This window comes from Camelus dromedarius, chromosome 14 (assembly GCF_036321535.1).
Source record: "Camelus dromedarius isolate mCamDro1 chromosome 14, mCamDro1.pat, whole genome shotgun sequence".
Lineage (NCBI taxonomy): Eukaryota > Metazoa > Chordata > Mammalia > Artiodactyla > Camelidae > Camelus > Camelus dromedarius.
This window is the reverse complement of record NC_087449.1, coordinates 49,449,868-49,468,899: the sequence shown is the minus strand read 5'-3', so window position 1 is coordinate 49,468,899 and position 19,032 is coordinate 49,449,868. Positions and strand designations below refer to the sequence as shown.

The following is a 19,032-nucleotide window of genomic DNA, read 5'->3' as shown; positions in this document are numbered from 1 at the left end:
ATTAGAAATGAGCCACATACTTAGTTCTAACCTGTCAAACGGTTAACCAAACACAGAATTAGTAAAAATTCATATGGCCAATCAAATTAAATTCAAAACAAACAAACAAACAAACAAACAAAGCTCAAGATACAATTATCCTTGTTATTAGGACCAGAGAAGATTTACATCTTTTAATTTTTCTTTTACACTTTTTAAGGTCTGAATAAAAACTCTAGATAGATATATTAGATATATAGATATATCACAAAAGGTAAACTAACAGATTCTGAAGACTGAATTACAGTTGGTGGTTGGTTGGTTTTGGTTTGTTTCTTGGATGTTTTTATTTTAATAATTAATGTAATTGTCCATACTTTCCAAAATGTTTACAATGAGCATTTACTGATTTTAGAATTCAAAAATACCTACAACTCATTATTTTTAATGGGAAGGAAAAAAATATTTTAATTCATTTTTAAATCACTGCTTATGAAGATACACAGAATGGAATCAGGCCAAAGAAAGAGTCCTTAGTTCACTTATAATATTGAGAAACAAAATTACATTCATCACCAATAAAAATGACCCTTGTTTTGTTTTAATGTATCTGCAAAGCTGGCTGATGTATTTATAGATGTAAAGGGAATAAACTCTGGTGCAATAATAAAGGCAATCTATGTCACTAATCTGACATTTCTCAAAGACAATTTCTCAAATCGGAACAGTTCATTATTACTGTTACAATACAAACAATTGGCACAGGAAATAGGAGCTCCCTTATCTAACAGGGCTTCAGCCAGGGGGCCTAGAAAATGTCTTCCTCCATTCAGCAGCCTTGACACTCACTCCTCCTTAGGTTTGACATTCTATTGTTTGTAGTATGTACAGGAATAGGAATTCTTAATGAGTTAAGTCTATCCAGATAAATAACAGCAACATAATTAAAGAGGGCAGCTACCAAGCACATCAAATAGCTCATTCTGGACTTTATGATCCTAAAAGAGAACATAGTACATAAATCCAAAACTAGATCTGTGGGATAAAATATTTAAATAGAATTCTATCTCCTCTGAATTAAAACAAACAAACAAAAAAAGATGTACTAATCAAAATATCAGTGATTCTTAGCCAAGAGACAGAATATAAGGGAAGAGGCAGAGCTTAATAATCTTTTAATATATACACTGGTATGTATTTTGTGTGGTTTAATTCTTTACAGAATTTCACCTAGTGTTACGCAAACAGTAAACCTTCATTTGCTCCTTGTTGATAACAGCTACTATATTTAGTTTCTTACCCCACAGTCTGTATTACTGTGAGGTCATTAAGCATGGAAATTTTCCCTCTTAGGGTGGAGGGACTTTAGGTATAACCAATTTATAGGTTTGAAACTTGGAGATTATGGGTATAATACAATAATGTTTGAAACTGAATTTTTTTTTTTCAAATCAAACCACAAGGTTTTTTTCCTCCATTAAAAATAATGGCTTTTAGGAAATTTTTAACTATAAAAATAATAAATCCTCACTGTAAACATCTTACAAAGCACGGACAGCAAATTACAAAATGGTGATAAAAGCTATTGAGAAAATAAAGCAGGGAAGGAAGACAGAGTTGTAAATTAAATAATATTCATGCAAGGCCTCACTGAGAAGTTAATATTGAAGCAAAGGACTAGAAGGAGTTCTGAGGAAGCAACTTTTTACAGAATCTGAGAGAGGCTCACTCAAGCAATCGGAACTGCAAGTCAAAACCTTAAGGATGGGGTATGCCTGTGATTCTGGAAGTAACAAAAAATTGTTTTAATGTCATTCCACATGCCACTAAAATATAACAAAAGTCTAGACCCAGGCAGAAAGCAGATTAGTGGATGCTGCTGGGAGGAATTAAAAACAGCTAACGAAACTTTTGCAGAAGATGGGAACTGTCATTATCTTGATTGCGGTGATGGTTTCATGGGTGAATACTTTGGTATTTCAAAACCTAACAAATTATACATTTAAAATGTGTGCATTTTATTATGTTGATCATACATCAATAAAGATTATTTTTGTAAAAAATGAAAAATTCTAGCCCTAGTATTTTGATAATGATAAGGATAAACATATTAATAAAACGAGTCAAAACAGATCATGTATAAGGGGGCAATTTCTTATAAAGGAGAGTTTTTTAAAATCAATAAATGGTGCTAGGATTACTAGTTATCAATTTGAGAAAAGTAAAATTACAGCACAACTTCCTGTCTATACAATATACAGAAACAAACTCCAGATGAATTAAAGATGAAAATATAAAAACAGAATTGTAAAAATATACAAGAAACACAGGAGACTGGGTGAGTGATGACCTAAGAGCCTAAAGTTAAAGAAATCAAAAGCTAAAGACTAACACTTTTGATTACATACGTTTTAAAACTCTGAATTGCAAAAGGCATAAAACAAAGTTAAAAGACATATAAAAGCAGTTTTATAAATCTAGGAAAATAATACAGAAAAAAGTGGACAAAGAACATTCAGAGGGTTGATGGAAGTTTAAATTGGTACTATCCATCTGGAGAACAATGTGGAAATATGTATCAAAATTTTAAATCAGTTCCTTTGATTTATCAATTTCATTTCTTTGACTATATTTTAAGGTGACTTCAGAATAGGAAAATGTAACTGTAATAGTTTACTACAGCATTGTTTAGAATGTCAAAAGCTGAAAACATCCTAAAAGTCAATCAATCTGGGATAAATCAGTCAAATTATTGTACTTCCATGCACGAGGCCCTTAAAAAGGATACAGAGGTATTTACTGACCTGAAAGGATGACTGCAGTGTATTAAGGGAGAAAAGACTACCATGCAGAGTGTGTGTGCCCAAATGCACGTACGGAATACCTTTTTTATTTTACTTTTTTTAATGGAGCTACTGGGGATTGAACTTCCCCTGCAATACACTTAGAGAGAGAGAGAATGAGAGAGAATGATCCTATTTGGCTTAAAATTACAGTGCATTCATATCTGTGTTTGTTTATATATGCTCAGAAAAAGTCTGGAAAGAAATGAACCAAACTGCTATAAGTAGTTAACTCTGAAAAAGATTATTGAAAATTTTTAGATCATGCACTACCAAGAAATGTTTCCATTTTAGACAGAAAGCAAATTAGCGGTTGCCTAGGGCTAGGGTGAGGGGGATGAAGAAAACGGATAGTGACTGGTAATAGATACAGGGTTTCTTTTTGAGGTGATGAAAACATTCACGTTGATTATGGTGATGGTTGCACAACTCTATGAATATATTAAAAACCACTGATTAGTACATTTTAAATAGATGAATTGTATGGTATGTGAGTTATATCTCAATCAAGCTGTTTTTAAAATGCCCCCTTAGAGCAAAATCCATACCCATAACATGGAACAAAAAAACTGCAATTTAAGATTCACACTGTACTTTATAATATGTCCCAACAGAAACCTTAAACCCAAACAGCATCTCTTTAAAAGCTTCAAACAGGAAAAATGAGTCACTAGTCTTAAGAGCAGTTAACCAATGACAATACAGGGGTAAATTACAACCTTCATTTTATCTTCTTTAAGGATACTATCCTGCTTGAACTATCCTAGTAGATAATATTCTCTACTGAGAACAAGAACGAACTTTGAAAATGTATTAGGTTGAAACAATACGGCACTATTTCCCAATATGTGATGTGACTAGGAACAAAAACATAGTTTCAGTGTTTTACAAATTAAGGAAAGTAAGCCTTGTTCTTACAGACCCTTCTGTTTGCCTATATGAAATGGTTTCAAGAAACACTCCTCCCACCCCTAAAAAAACCATAAAACCAGAGCTGAGAAGAATTACTTTAAAAGTTCTTCAATGCAACCCTCCAACAAATGCTTCCTGGCTCCTTATCTTCAGGTCCAAAAGTTTCTCATGTATTCAAGACCCCATATTCTGTTAAACCGTACACTTTATCAATTCAAAATGACATCTCAATTTTCTCCAAAATAAAAACACTCTATTCAATAAATTTCGTCAATATGTCATGATGACATAATGTGTTTATTCACTATTTATAAGATACATATATTTGCCAGGGGCTGGAGATGTAAGGCTGTAAGATTCTTCAAGAACCATCCAGTGGTTCTTAACCAAAGTGCACAGGAGGATTACAAAGGAGTGCTTTTTAAAAAATACATGGAGAGAAGGTAGAGCTCAGTGGTAGAGCATGTGCTTAGCAAGCATGAAGTCCTAGGTTCAATCCCCAGTACCTCCATTAAAAAAATTAATAAAACCTAATCACCTCCCCCCACAATAAAGTATACAGTGCTGTATGTCAATTGTATCTCAATAAAACCAGAAGTAGAAAAAAAAATGATTTAAAAAAAAAATACATGAACTCCATCTCATCACTGGAAATTCTGATTTAGTAGGTCTGGACTTAAGCCCAAGACCTGTTTTGAAACAGATCACCAGCACCCAATGGTGAAGGAAAAAGTAAATATTCAACTGCAATATAGGGAGCTGAATGCTTCAATAAGATGGGTACCAAATGATGGTGGCACCAAAAGAGGACACCCAACCTACAAGAGGTGAGTAAAGGGGAAGGTTTACCAGAAATAAGGATACTTTGGTTGAAAATGAGGAAAATGGCTAGGTGGATGAGGAAGGAAGTGGATTCCAAGCAGAGAGAACTACATAAACAAAAACAGCACAACTATGTTGAGGAACTGCACAAACTATAAAATTAACATGTGTTTAGAAAGTTACAAATATTTCAATATAGCTGAAGTGGAGAGCCAGTTAAAGACAGGAGAGGTAAAAACTAGACCAAAACACAAACAGTGTACACTATGCTATGCTGATGATTTTGGAAGTTATCCTAAAAGCAGGTGAACAGCAAAAAACGAAATTTAGGCAAGGATGAGACAGAGGCAGATTTGTCTTCAGAAGTAACAATTTGGCAGTATAGAAAATAGCTGGAAGGAAGAAAAGAGGGAGAGGGGTGCTGAAAACCAGTTCTAAGACTACTGTAGTGTCCAGGTAAGAAACACGAGCCTATCAAATAAAGGCAATATGGACAGAACCTTCGAACTGTTTGAGGCAAGAGGCAGGAATCTAAGATTCCTGTATTGCCTGTAATGGCATACAAAGAAATAGGACATATGGAATGAAACCAATGAGCTCAGTTCTGAAGGGCATCTGTTTGAGTACCTATTATGCATCAAATACTGAGTTCCTGTAATTACAATGCAAACTCAACTTTTACTAGTGTTCCTAAATTATAAATAAACAAGCAACAAGTAGGGCTTAAAACATGTGAAAATGTGAAAACACAGGCCTTAAAAGAGGCCTGTGTGTCTATTTTGGGGAAAGCTGACTACACTATGAGGAAGAATAGTAGGGTCTCCAAACAGGCTGGTCTGGTGGAAAGAGCATGAGCTGGCAACCCTAATTCATGCATCCTTAAAACACAGTATCTCAATGTTCTGACCCTGCATTTCCTCCTCCATAAAACGGAAGGGATAAAAACCAACAGAGATACTGGGGGTTCAAATCATACATAAAAAGACTACAACGGTTCTGGTACACAGCTTATGAAGTACATATCAATAAAACTTGTAGATACAGAAAAACACTCATAAAAGTACCTCTAGATCTTACTGGATACACCCTCAACCTAACCTAACAACCTTGGTTCAACACACTAACATTTTTTTAAACTTAAAAGGAGATAATGTAAAGGAAACCACTGCATTGGGGGAAAAAAAGTTAAATGATTTCTAAGATCTTTTCCAACACCAAAATTCCACTGGAAATTTATCAGCCAATTCACTTTCATTGAATATGGTAATCCAAATTCTTAAAAGAAGGTATAAAGTTTGTCACTTTTTTCTTTAACATATAAAAATTTCAAGATTTGAAATCTGTAAACATAAAAAATATACAAGAAACCAAATTTTTACCTATAAGCTCCCCACTCAAACAAATAAAATTCCGTATTTCCTCGCAGTCTTTTTCCCATGTACATCACTCTTAATGGCTACACAGAGTTTAAACCCCATTTTCTAGATAATAAATTGATAAGCGAAGGAACTACATTATAAAATTATTCTTACCTGATTTGTTTTTGTCACTCAAACACAACATAGCACCAACTCAGCACTCAGTTCAATATAAACACTCACTGAAATTCTCATTTTGAAACAACTTTCTTTATAATTCCTTCCTCCCTTCATGAAACTGTAAAAGTTTCTCTGGAGAAAGAACAATATCTTAATTTTACTGTTTTGTATTGTACTATACTATGTAAGAAGTATCTCCCTAATTTGGCCAACAGGGGATAAAAAGAACTTGAATCAATAAACCCTTAGCAAATTAAAAAACATTTTTTAATTAACAGCAAGTATGGTGCTTTTAAATACATACAATAACCAGAATTAGGTTAATGAACCATTCCCTTGTTAAAGTCCTTGGGGGAACTTTCTTTAATAGAGAAAAATTATTTGTCATTAGCAAATCAATTAACCGTATATTCATGACATCTAAAGAGCAGAGCTCCCTGAAATACCTGCTCTTTATAATTTAAGCATTCCTCTTCCCAGGGTTGTAAACAAATTTAGCTGTTAACCTGAAAACATTTCCTTCATAGAGAAGAAAGTTGCCATTAGCCCCAGGAAAACTTGTCACTTGGAAAAATTCCAAACGCATGGTGTAAAGTTGTAGATAAACTATACGCCAAACTCTATTTCTAAAAAGCACTGGCATCAGTGAAGAAATTTCCATTATTTTTGTGTCTGTATATTAGACTTATACACCTTTAAAAACCTTTAAGCACCCAAAGGAATGAAAGCGTATGTCCAAACACTTGTATGCGAACGTTCACAGCAGTACCGTTCATAACAGCCAAAAGTAGAAACAACCTATAGGTCCATCAACTGATAAATGAATAAATAAAATGTAATATATATGTACATAATGGACTACTACTCAGCAATAAAAAGAAACAAGGTACTGATTCATGCTACAGGATGGATAAAACTTTAAAACATTATGCTAAGTGAAAGAAGCCAGTTACAAAGGACCAAATATTGTATGATTCCATTTATATGAATGTCCAGAAGAGAGAAATCGATAGACACAGAAAGTAGACTGATGGTTGCCTGAGGCTGGAGAGTGACTGGTACAGGTTTTAAGGGATAATGAAAATGCTATAAATTTGATTGTGGTGATGGCTGAATAATTCTGTGAATATACTAAAAACCACTGAATTGTACATTTTAAATGAATGAACTATGTATCAATAAAGCAGTTATAAAAAATCTTTAGAGCCCCCAATTTCCACAAACCTAAAAGTTTTCCTAATGAGATTCATAAAAACACTAAGAAAGGTACTTTAACCATAAAAGAGCACTTACTAAAGGCAACAGACAAATCCACGTCTGTTAAATCTTCTGAAACCATTAATAAAACACTTTAAAATGAAGTTCTCAAAAAAATATTACATGAAAGAAACACGAAGTACATGCCTCTTAGAAGGTTCAATAACTCTTCAGTTGCAGGTTTTAATCATCAATGCCATATACACCTTCAGCCCAAGTTCTTCAAATTCCCAAATACTAAACTCACCTGACCTACTGCCAATCACCGACCCCTACTTCTCACAATAGTCACAGCAGGGAGCAAAATGCCAAACATTCTACTGAGCTAAAGCCACACTCCCACTGTGGCTCCTAACTGTAGCATCTAGAAGATACAGAAACTAAATGTAAAAATTAGGGTAGGGGTCAAAAATCCCTCAACAACAATAAAAACTCTTACCCTATCCTCAGCACTTGCTACTCTCCTGGCATCGTGTTAATCGTCAGTCCTATGTTCCATTATGAGCATTAAGCCACTTCCCAAAAGTGAACAGACATACTCTAAGCAAAGGCAAGAACTTTTTTTTTTTCAGTATTCTTTCCACAATACCCAGAAGCATAACTCTGTACTCAGGCTCAGCCTGCAGAAAGTATTAAGTAAACGCTGTTGCGTGAAAGAAAATGGACACATGCACAAAGATGCGACTCAACTGCAAGTACAGAGGTGCGATGAGAAACAGTATCTTATCTCACTTTACAGTTTACAAAGCACTTCAACCACATCCACAACTGAAATCTGAAACACAGCTCTTCCTAAGTATTGTTTTTCTCTAAGACTCTCATGATTCAACCCATTTCTCTCTTTTCTTTGGCCACAGGAACACCCAGAGCAAATTCTGTAACTGACAAGTATTTCTAAATTCTAAATTTACCCTCTTCATCTTCCTGACATTCCCGTTTTCCAATTGCTACATCTCATTACCACCCATCCTGTATTTTTCCTTACTCCACAACAAAAACCTTTTGAAACAAAATAAAGATGTATCATAAAAAAATCACTGCAAGCTGCCATCTAGGAGGCACATACAATCAAGAACGATACAATCAATCAAGTACCACACAGTTCAAGACAGAAGGGGATCTGATTAAATACTTTTTTTTTACGTTGAAACCTAATTCTTAAAATTGGAAAATAGTTCTTAAAATGACAGTCAAAGAAAGCCTGCTGATGATCCTTTTGAGCAAGTACATAATGCTTTAATTCTCTGTGAACTCCAAATATACTGGAAAAAGTCTCTAAGAGTACAGGTGTAAGAGAAAACACAATATGAAAGCATTGATTATTCAGCTTTAATACATGATGTTAACTAAATACCACTGGCCCAAATGCTAAAGCATCTAAGCAATCTACCCAGAAAAGACAAGAGACACATGGTCTAACAGAATCAAAGAGCAGGAACAACAGAAAAGAATCCCCTGGGAATAAGGATATTCCCAGTATGGGGAATTCTTGGGCTCCCGCCTAGTTTAACATAGTATTTATTAAGTGTAAGGATGAATTCACAGCTACTGGAGATTAACAAGGATAGACATGTCAGGGGTGGGTGTCAAGATACCACTAGAAGATGGCAACACTAAGTGAAAAAGAAAAGGGGGTACAAATAGAGTCAAAGAGAAGATTTATCCACTTAACTGTGCCTAGCTATCTAGAATTATCTCTCACAAGATTCATCCACTGAATTCTGCTTGGCTATCTAGAATTATCTCCTACCAGCTGTCAATCTATGGTGGATACTGATATATCCTAGTGCCAAAAGATTACTAGCACAAGTGAGAAAACTTTGGAGTTGTCCTCTAAATTTCCTTTCCCCCAAAGCAGAGCTTCTACTTATCTCTGCCCCTTAAAATTCATTACAGAGGCCACAGTTCAACTGATCGACCTTAAAATTTTTTCCCTATTTCATCACCCAGTTTATCTCAGAGCAGTATACAGAAAAAACAGATTTCACAATGAGAATAAAACAATCACAAGGCAAAGACTTGATCCTGGGCTTTGCATGATAAAACTTTTAATACTATTTAGGGAAAAAAAGATCTCAAGTTATAAAAATTACTGTTAAAATAAATACACAAATTTTTGTACGCAACACTTTTAAATAGTATTATTCCCTTAGATAAGGAGATGTGTTTTCTAGTGTTTTATAATATCTTGATCCATATCCATTATCTTGTTTACTATGAGTAAATTTTACAGGCCAAAAAAGACCAAAAAAAAAAATTCACGGTACTTCTTTCCCTCACTCCACTCCAAAGACCTCAATTTGGCCCAAAAATGAGAGCTTTAAGGTTTCTAACTAAATCAAACACAATAAATTTATGTATTTAAAAAAGTGATACTTAATACGTTTATTATGATACTTAATATGTTAATATGTATAGTATTAATATAATTATTATTATTATGTTTATTATTAGTAGGTAAAAGGACAAATACAGAAGGAACATCAAGACTTTGCATGTTACAACTTTCTTAAATAAACATACAAACAAATCTGAACACCCTTCCTCACCTCAAAATACTATTTTTACAGTTTCTAAACTTCACCTAATTTTAAATATTTCAGTTTGAAAGATCTTTAAAGTACTGGACATTAACTCAGCACATGTTCTCAAGCGGATAAAAGTTTTAAACTTTTATTTTAAGGGCTTCATGCTAATTATCAATCAAGTTTCATATATACAAAATAAAACTTCAATGTTAAAAAAAAAGTCACATATTTATCTAGACACAGCTTAAAGATAAAAAGCTCACTATTAAAAGAGAGTAGGGGGAGGGTATAGAGCACATGCTTAGCATGCATGACACCCTGGGTTCAATCCCTAGCACCTTCTCTAAAAGTAAATAAATAAACCTAATTACCTACCCCCCTAAATAAATAAGAGGGAAAAACTCAGACACTAAGAATTTCTACATCAGGCAGGACAATCCTAAATTAAAAGGTAAAAAAAAAATTTTTAATTGTAAAAAAGTGATTGCTCATAAATGGGAGTAATAATCAGAGAAATGGATGTAAAGCATTTGGCACAATAAATAGTTCCCTTCAACACTACTGGCTGGCATCACAGCCTATGATATTTTTTTACTTCATCAGCTCACTGGTGAAAGCATTCTGCCAATTTGACCTTAAATTCTGTTCCATTATGCCAAAAGGTCTTTAAAAAACGAGAGGGGTAGCCTAAAGAAATAGGCCCACCAAACAGGAGTAACAGCACAGTGGCATGGCAGAATGCGCTGGTAGTAGAATGACTTCATATTGAGTCATTCTGTCCCAACAGAGGTAAGTTTCCCACAATCACTATTTAGAATACACATGTAATAAAAAAAACAAAACTTAAAAAAAAATGGACTTCAGCATGACTGCTCTTGTGGGGAAAAAAAAAACTCTTGCATAAATTACAGGAGAAAAGCCAATATTATCTGTATTCACCTCCTTGTTATCAAATTTATCATCCTAAAAATTCAAGCAAAATTATGGCAGTAATTCTCTGATCTTGGAATGTGTTACTTTGACTTGGTTTGGTTTAGCTCTTAAGGCTATAACTATTCACAAAGACCTGATTTTAGCGGGGAGGATATGCTCACTGGTAGAGTGCATGCCTAGCATGCATGAGGTCCTAGGGTTCAGTCCCCAGTACCTCCGTTAAAATAAAAAAACCTAACTACCACCTCCAAAAAACAAACCAAACAACAACAAAAAGACCGGATTTCAAAACCAGATTCTACCTAGTAACGAAGCTTCAGTTTCTCATTTCTCAAAAAAGGATATCATCTCCCTCACGAGACTGTTTTGAGGATCAAACACAGGAAATACATAGCCCAGAGTCTAGAACATAAATGTTCAGTAAACGTTTCTACTGTCATCAGTGATTCTCAACTTCTTCTGCACTCCCACCTGACAAATGGGACGACCTCTTGCTCCTCCAACCATTAACAGTGGCTAATGAGCGCAGTGATTCTCTACATAGAGATATGCCCCTCCATCCTTCAATTATATTACACTCACACTGCTGCTTGTCCAAGTGGCTACTATCTGCTGTCAGGACAGCTGAGCACAAATACTCACTGCTTTATCTAAGTGCAAATCTGCAGAACTTGTGGTCTTCCCTCATTCAATCAACACAAAAATTTCATCCACCTCCTGGGAAAGGGGCATGGAAAACACAACAGTGCCTGCCTGAGCATAGTTCAGTCAAAGAGGTTAACCAAGTTCAACACCAAAACCAGTAAGTTACAATAAATTAATTAATGCAGGAGAGGTAATCTGTGGGTAGCCCACATCTGCAACATAGCAACTACCCTGATTTCCCAATGCTGTTCATTATATCATGTAACCAACGGAACTGTGTGTAATGAGTGCCGATTCCAATTTGGGTCATTGGTTTAGGTCCCCTGGGTATGGAACAGATTTTGCCATTGCCATTTAACATCATCTCTGGTTTGCTAACTGACATGGATTAAACTGGTAAAAAAAAAAAAAGAAAGAAAGAAAGAAAGAAAGAAAGTCAGATGTGATTCCTTATGATTGGGCTCAGCATTAGAGCCCAGAGTAAGCCTTCTCAGAACAATACAACCACATTTTAGATCTTAGAGCTCTGCCAAGTGATGACCCAGAGTTTAATTTGCCCACCTAGCAAAGGACAGGCCAAGCACTCTAACTCTCCTTTCAGCTTTTACCCATCAGCCTATCATTAGGAAAATGCAAGATTTTATAGATCTGCAATATAGATTATAATATGTATCTTAAAAACCAATATTCATGATTTTTTAACAATGTTTAGCCAAATAAGACAAAAATTACAGGCCTTCCACCTTTGCCTCCTACACAGACACCATCCAAACCAAACACCTCCTTTCACTCTACATATATAGCTGCCCACACCTCAGACTCAACATGTATACTATTAAATTTGTCCCCAGCCAGATTCCCCTCTATTCCTTTTCCTCTTACTTCATTTTCCCAGGGACCTAAGATTTCTAATTTAATCACCAAATTCTGCGTATTTCTCAGTCCCATCCCTTCTTTTCCATTGCTCACAGCAGAGCTGTTAGAGTAGTCATCCAACTAGTCTCAGCCCCTACCCACTCCAATCTCCTACTGCCAACTTAATCTTCCCAAAGCACCACTGGATAAAAGCCACTCCATACATGTTGACTAAAAAACCCTGCTGCCTACTGGATTAAATCTTAGCCTAGCATTCAAGATCCTTATTTTTGTGACAATGTCCTTCCCCAACTTTGTTTTAAGGTCAACAGGATTGGGGGACTCGAGCATTTAATAACTTTCTTCAGAAGCTCTATTATACGCCAATACTAAGGACTGGGATATTGATCTTTACCTCCAAGACTCCAAGTAAATAGGAAATACATACAATGCCTTAATTAATAGCTACTAATAAACATTACACGTACCCTAAGTGTACAAGAAGCCCTCTATACCTCATACTTCTTATATCCCTCACCTGCACATAGTGGGTACTTATGAAGCAGCACTGACACTGATGAGCGTTCCAATAAACCAAAGACCTACAATCAATGTGCTCAACAAATTTCAGTGGACTAAGATAAACTCCACCTCTTCACTTCTACTAGGGTAAAGAGCTATGTATGGTACACCGGCTGCCTATTCTGGAAGAGTCAAGGAGAACCACAACTGAGAATTCAGATTTGCAAGTATGCTTGTGCCTGATCTGTTTCTGAAGCAGAACGAAAGCACAGGAGGCTTCATAAAACATATCAGTTTTTTGCTAGCTATTACTCAGATACTGGCAATGTAAAATAAACCTCTGCAAATTCAACCTATACCCAATTCCAAAAAATAGCCTGATTAAAACATTCTAATCCTTTCTTCACTATTAGGAAGTCGGAAAATAGATCAGGCTAAACTCTTTTTCAGTAAAATATGCTGTGATTCCAGCTATGATTTTGGATTAGTTAAAAGTAAGCATATTAAAATTAGCTGGACGAAACAAGTGCTTAGAACAAGAGGATGAAGATGGTTAAAACCTAAAAGCCACAACCACTCTTCTCTGACACAAAACATTAGATATATCAGTTTCATTTCAAATAAATTTCACTTGAGCAGCTGGTTTTTTTTAATCAACTTCCTACTACTTTCAACTATAATATTTTAAAAACAAAAGTCACCCATACCCAACAGGAAAGGCTCTAAAATACGTATTTGGCCTATAAACAGCACAAGTGAGTCTTAAAAGAATACATGTCAGGGGGAAAAAAGTATTCTTTGTTAAAAAAAAAAAAAAAAGGAATACCCAGAAATGCAATGTGCACATTAAAACAATCTTAAGAATACTTTTAAATGAATTGGTCATTTGCTCTTTAGCAACAGAATGAGAAATGAATGACTCAGTGACAACATTACAACAATAATCTTTTAAAACAAGTGACTGTTTAGCTTATACCAAATGAAATCATTAACAATTTAAGCTTTTAAAGACATTCACTGAAAGCAGATATCCTAAGTGCACAGTGATTATGAAAGAGTTTCAAAGCTGAAATAGTGAACTTTTTTTTACCTGATGTTCTGCATGAATGTTATCCCCAGTAGGCCATCGATGTTTGCTATTATTATAGCCGCCTCCACCACTTCCTCCTCCCCCAAGCTGCTCACCATGCTGCCTCTGAAAGAAGTAGTCCACCATAGCGTCGTCCTGGGAACGGCCTGCAACTCCTATGGATCCTGGGACAGGGCTGGAGTGTGTCCCAGCTGCAAGAGCCTGATTTGCAGCTGGTTGTGGCTGCGCTTGCGACCCTGTTCCAGATGTCAAAACAACAGGCATGTTGGGATTAGCTGGTTCTTGAGGGTGATGTTTCAGGTGGGGGCTGAAAGAGTCCTGCCACAGCACTGCTTTTCTCTTCAAGACACATGCAACGCTCATTCCACCAACACCTAAGGACAAACAGGTTACAAGTGTTTAAGATTTGCATTTTTTAAAACATAACTTGATATACACCAAGATAAAAATGTGAGCCCCGTACCTTTTCCAATATATCACCTACAACCTGTTTCTACCAAACAGCTAAATGTTTTATAATATATAAACAATTTTCTAACCTGAAATCTCTATTTTTAAGTTGCTGGGTGTGTATGTGTATATAAATGGAGTTGGTGGCAGGCACTCTGACAAGATACTGAGATCAAGACTCAATATGGCAACTTCAGGAAAATTTATGTTGTTACCAAAGGTAATATGGAATTCAACTTCAATCAATGACTCCTCTAAGCAACTTACTTATACCTTAACCCAACTGTTGCAGATACTTTGGCGGGGGGAGGGTTAGGTTTATTTATTTACTATTTTTTTAATGGAGGTACTGAGGATTGAACCCAGGACCTCTTGCATGCTAAGTATGTGCTCTACCACTGAGCTATACCCTCCTCATTCAGGTACTTTTTAAATGAACAAGAGCTTTATAAAATATCACTTCACAGCTGGAGCAGACATATGCCAATAAACTAAACAAAAATCCAAACCCCATATATAATTAGCAATGACTCAGATTATCTAAAGCTTGAAAGAACCCTTTAAAATGTCCGACATATTCATAGGATGTTCCTTTGAAAAATCAATAAGGCCCCCTGACCAAGAATAGCAACAGAATATTCGTAGCTTGAAACTTCTTCTCAGTGGCTGTACAAGAGAAAAATAAACCCAAAATTTTTACCCATAATTTACAAATATGCTTGTAATCATAGTATTATTCCATTAGTACTCTGACTCCGAGCACCAAAGCAAACCAAATTCAACCATTTTTCATGTAAAAGTCTCACTGTAAAAAAAGAAATACTTCAACACAATAATAATTGTGTGGTAAATATATTGCAGACATTTTCTAATCATTCCTGTTTTATAGATAAAACACTTAGGTATGACAGAAAAGTTATGTGATGTGCCCAAGGCCACTCAGCTAGTGAGTTGCAAAGAAGGGATTCAAACCTCAATCTGTTTGCAGCCAAGCCTAATTCGTTCTATCATCAAGCCCCTGCTACCACACCCCAGTAAACCAAAACAGGTACTATTTCTCTCACTTCCATCTACTTCTCTGCTCTGGAAGGATCAAAAATCTCCAAAATGCTACTATGAAACACTACAATTAAGTTTCTTAAAATCAAATACTACATGTAACATAGAACTGGTATCAGCCCATGGATGCTTTAAAAAAAATGCTACTAAGTATTATCAGCTACCAACTAGAACACACCCCTGTCCGTAGCCATTAGTCTAATTTCAAGGCCATCAAGAGCAAGAGTCCACTGCTACAAATGTCTTCTCTCTGTAGTCCTACTGTGACAAATCAAAAACAAACTTACAAGATTGATAAGAAATCTATTAGATTATTTCTTTATTATATGTATAAAGAATTTATAGAAAAAAATAAAAGATTTATCCTATAAATATCCTGAAAAGGATATTTGCTTCTCACAACTAATTCATGCTTTGAAGCCAGGAGTAAGATGACACAATGGAATCTGTAATTTGTTCAAAGCCTAATTTGGAAATGCCTAGTTTCAGTTAACAATTCCAATCCATCAAAACCTTACTAGGGTACTGTAGCCCAGCTTTCTAGACTTCAGTTTCTGCTTTCATGAACAATATTGTGTTCATGCTTAAGTACCAAAACCAGAAAGTCATAGCTGTGTTTACCATAGGTCCTAACAAAATACCAAACAGCCTAATGCCTTTCTGTTCAATTTTCAAAAGAACTCACTGCCCTCTTATCACTAATAGTAGCCAATCTCAGTTGCTTTTACAAGGGAGGATCAATCTAACAGTCTTTGTTATAGAGGTAACCAGGAATCCCAAAACAAATTTTCCCACTAAACTACAATCTCGCTGAGCCTGTTTCCTCATCTAGAAAATGGAAGAAATCCTTCCTCTATGACTCACAAGGTTTTTTTTAATCAAAATAAAATGACAGATATAAAAGTTTTTGGTAAATTTAAAGTCACCATGATGAGACCCCAAGATGTCAGTTACCACCAGTTAAGGCAATGAACCTCCAGTCCCTAAAAGGAACCCTGAAATAGCACATGCAATCTTTTCTGAAATAAAAGATTTGCCATAATACTTATCTAAAAAAGAGTTTCCATATGAAAAAGACGTTCACTACTGAAACACACAGAACACAATTTCATTTTATCAAGGCATGGGGTGGGAAAGGGAGATTCCTATAAAAAATGTTCAAACAAAACAATTGGCTTTTGTAAAGCTATCTGTATGCCCTAAGACTTCCTGCTTTACCTAATGAGGCAAGGCAGTTCCTCAAAGAAGAGAAAACCTGGCATAAGGGACATTTTGAAACTGAGCAAATACCTAAGCAATTAACATGTGTCTTGGATAGTTTTGTAATATCTTGGCAACTACAGCATAAAAATTAAGAAATCAGTTACTTAAATATTAGAAAACATTTAAATTGCCGATGCCTTTTAAAGAACTCTCAAACCCACTAAAAAGACATGTGTAGCACTTGAAATGTGCCTTTTTCAACAAATGGCACCTTATAAAAATAAGTATTTTCACAACATAAAACTGATCCCCCCAAAAAATTTTTTAATAAAGAGAATAAAAGGTTATACCCGGGGGGGGGGGGGGAAATATTTTAAGCAACTAGAAATAAGTGCTGATTCTAGTTACTCTTCCACAATTTTCAAACTGTTTACATCAAAGTTGAGGGTTTGTGTTTTGGTTTTTTGTTTGTTTTTTTGAATTATCACTAATAGGTTTTATCTCAAACAAAGGAACACGATTTAATCTATCTCCACAGCTCGCCTTTTATTTACCGAAATGCTTTGTGGTTTAAAAGGTGTTTACTTTTACCACACTGAAAGAAAAAAAAAAAATTCTGTGAGCATTAATTTATTTTTAAAGCAGTTTATCTCAGACCCAAACTAAACTTCAAACGCAACTTCAAAAAGCCACGGCCTTGGACAATTAATTCAAATGTGGCCAAGGTAAAATGCTACTTCAAAAAGTTCGTAATTCAGTGAGTATTTTCCAAAGATTCCCCCCAAGAGTGTCTTATAAAGTTAAAATTAGCAACGGGTCAAAATGTTTACTTTGCTTACTAAAACTGCATTGGCAGCAGCCACCTCTCGGAGGAGGGTTGTCTTGGTGAGTTTTGATGTGTTTTCATAAAACAAACAAATAACTAAAACTACAAACCTATGGCTGCAGAAGTAGCTGACTTTAAAATAGAGCCCAAAAAAGCCTCATAAACTGCTATTCTTAATCCCAGACAGAGTAGTAAGTGAAGGAACTGAAATCCACAACTAAGAACAGTGTTTTCTTAATTGAACAATGAAGAGTAACAACCCTTCAAGTTACGGGGAGGATAAAACCTTCCCTGATAATGTTGTGTCTGGATTTTTTTGGAAGGCGGGTGGCGGGGGTGGGGGAGGACTGGGACTATAGTTGGGGGGAAAAAGTTACCGGAGTTTATTCCTTACTTGACGTGGGAGCGGTACTGACAAATATAACAAGTGATCTGTGTTTACCGAGAACGTCTGTGAGGACTAAAACTATCTAGTATTGTGTATCTGTTTACCTACTACCGAGAGGTGAACCCCTCTCTGAGTTAAGACAGACACGCACCAACACAGGGAGGCTCAAAGAGGAAGAACCCACCAAAAACACAAGCTCTCACGGAAACAAAAGGCCACAAGCACCCAGGAGCCTAAAAAGCGATCTGAAACTTCCTGATCGCCTACTTCTTTACATTTAAGGCTCGCAAAGTTCCCCCATGGTGGGTCTCGCCTGCAGACATGGGCCTTGGCTGCTTCTAAAGCGATTTATTGTTCCTCCTGCTTCGGCGCTGCCACGGAAGCTCAAGAAGTCGAAGAAATCCAGGGTGGCACAGAATTACACTCCATGGCCACACAGAAGACTCGGGGCTTCGCAAACCCATCAAAAAAGCAACCAGAATGGCAACATCAATCTTCGGGGGCTCCAACGGGGCCCAGCAGAAATGCGGAGGCACGTCTGTGCCCGGGGTCCGGGCCTAAACCTCCAGCATTTTCCTCGCTTCGACCCCGCTCCCCACCCCCTCCCTCCTTTGATAACAATAGGGGCCTTGCTGCTGACTCCAAAACATGTACGAGGAACAGCGAGTGAGAAGCCTCAGCCAGGGCCCGGGCGGCTTTTCCAAAGCCCTTCTCAACCCCCCAACTGCTCTCAAACACCAATACAAAGGGATAGTCTGCTCGCAGGGGGTCCGGAGCAGCGTTTGGGACCGGCGGGGTGCGGATACTCACGGGCGGAGCGGTAGGATGAAGATGGATTTCAGCCCCCCGATCTTCTCTCTCCGGCGCTCTCGCTCCCCCTTACCTTTCACTCCGACAACATGGCGGCCCACTGGGGACTGGGCTGGCGCGGTGCATCATGGGATAGGCTCGGGCCGCGGCTCGGGCGATGGCAGCGGCATGTGCGGAGAAGGCAGGCGGCTCTGGAACAGGTTGCCTGGTTGCCATGCCAACCCGGGGCCTGTGTGAACTTGGGAAACTCGCAGGCAACACAACTGCTGCGCGCGCGAGTGCCCGCCCGCTAGGCGAGCGCGCGCCGCCGAAGGCAGAAGGCGGAGTCTCGCGGGCCTGCACGGGAGCGCCCGCGGCGCGCCGCCCCCGGTC

At 36.8% G+C, this 19,032-nt stretch overlaps 1 protein-coding gene across 20 annotated transcripts in view; it reads right to left on the bottom strand.

The window, feature by feature from the left end:
* The window catches only part of PUM1 (pumilio RNA binding family member 1), a 117,345-nt gene extending 98,572 nt beyond the window's left edge, over positions 1 to 18,773 (bottom strand). For 13 of the 20 annotated variants that reach the window (XM_031464553.2, XM_064493831.1, XM_064493832.1 and 10 more), the window contains exons 1-2: positions 18,661 to 18,773; positions 13,925 to 14,298 (exon numbers count right to left, since the gene is read on the bottom strand). In XM_031464553.2, coding sequence (XP_031320413.1) covers positions 13,925 to 14,287 — 363 coding nt within the window. In that variant the 5' untranslated portion in view covers positions 14,288 to 14,298; positions 18,661 to 18,773. Of the gene's footprint in view, positions 1 to 13,924; positions 14,299 to 18,660 lie in introns of those variants that run through there. The other 7 variants (XM_064493835.1, XM_064493840.1, XM_064493836.1 and 4 more) reach the window with 2 other exon arrangements.
* Between the last annotated feature and the right edge of the window lie 259 nt (positions 18,774 to 19,032).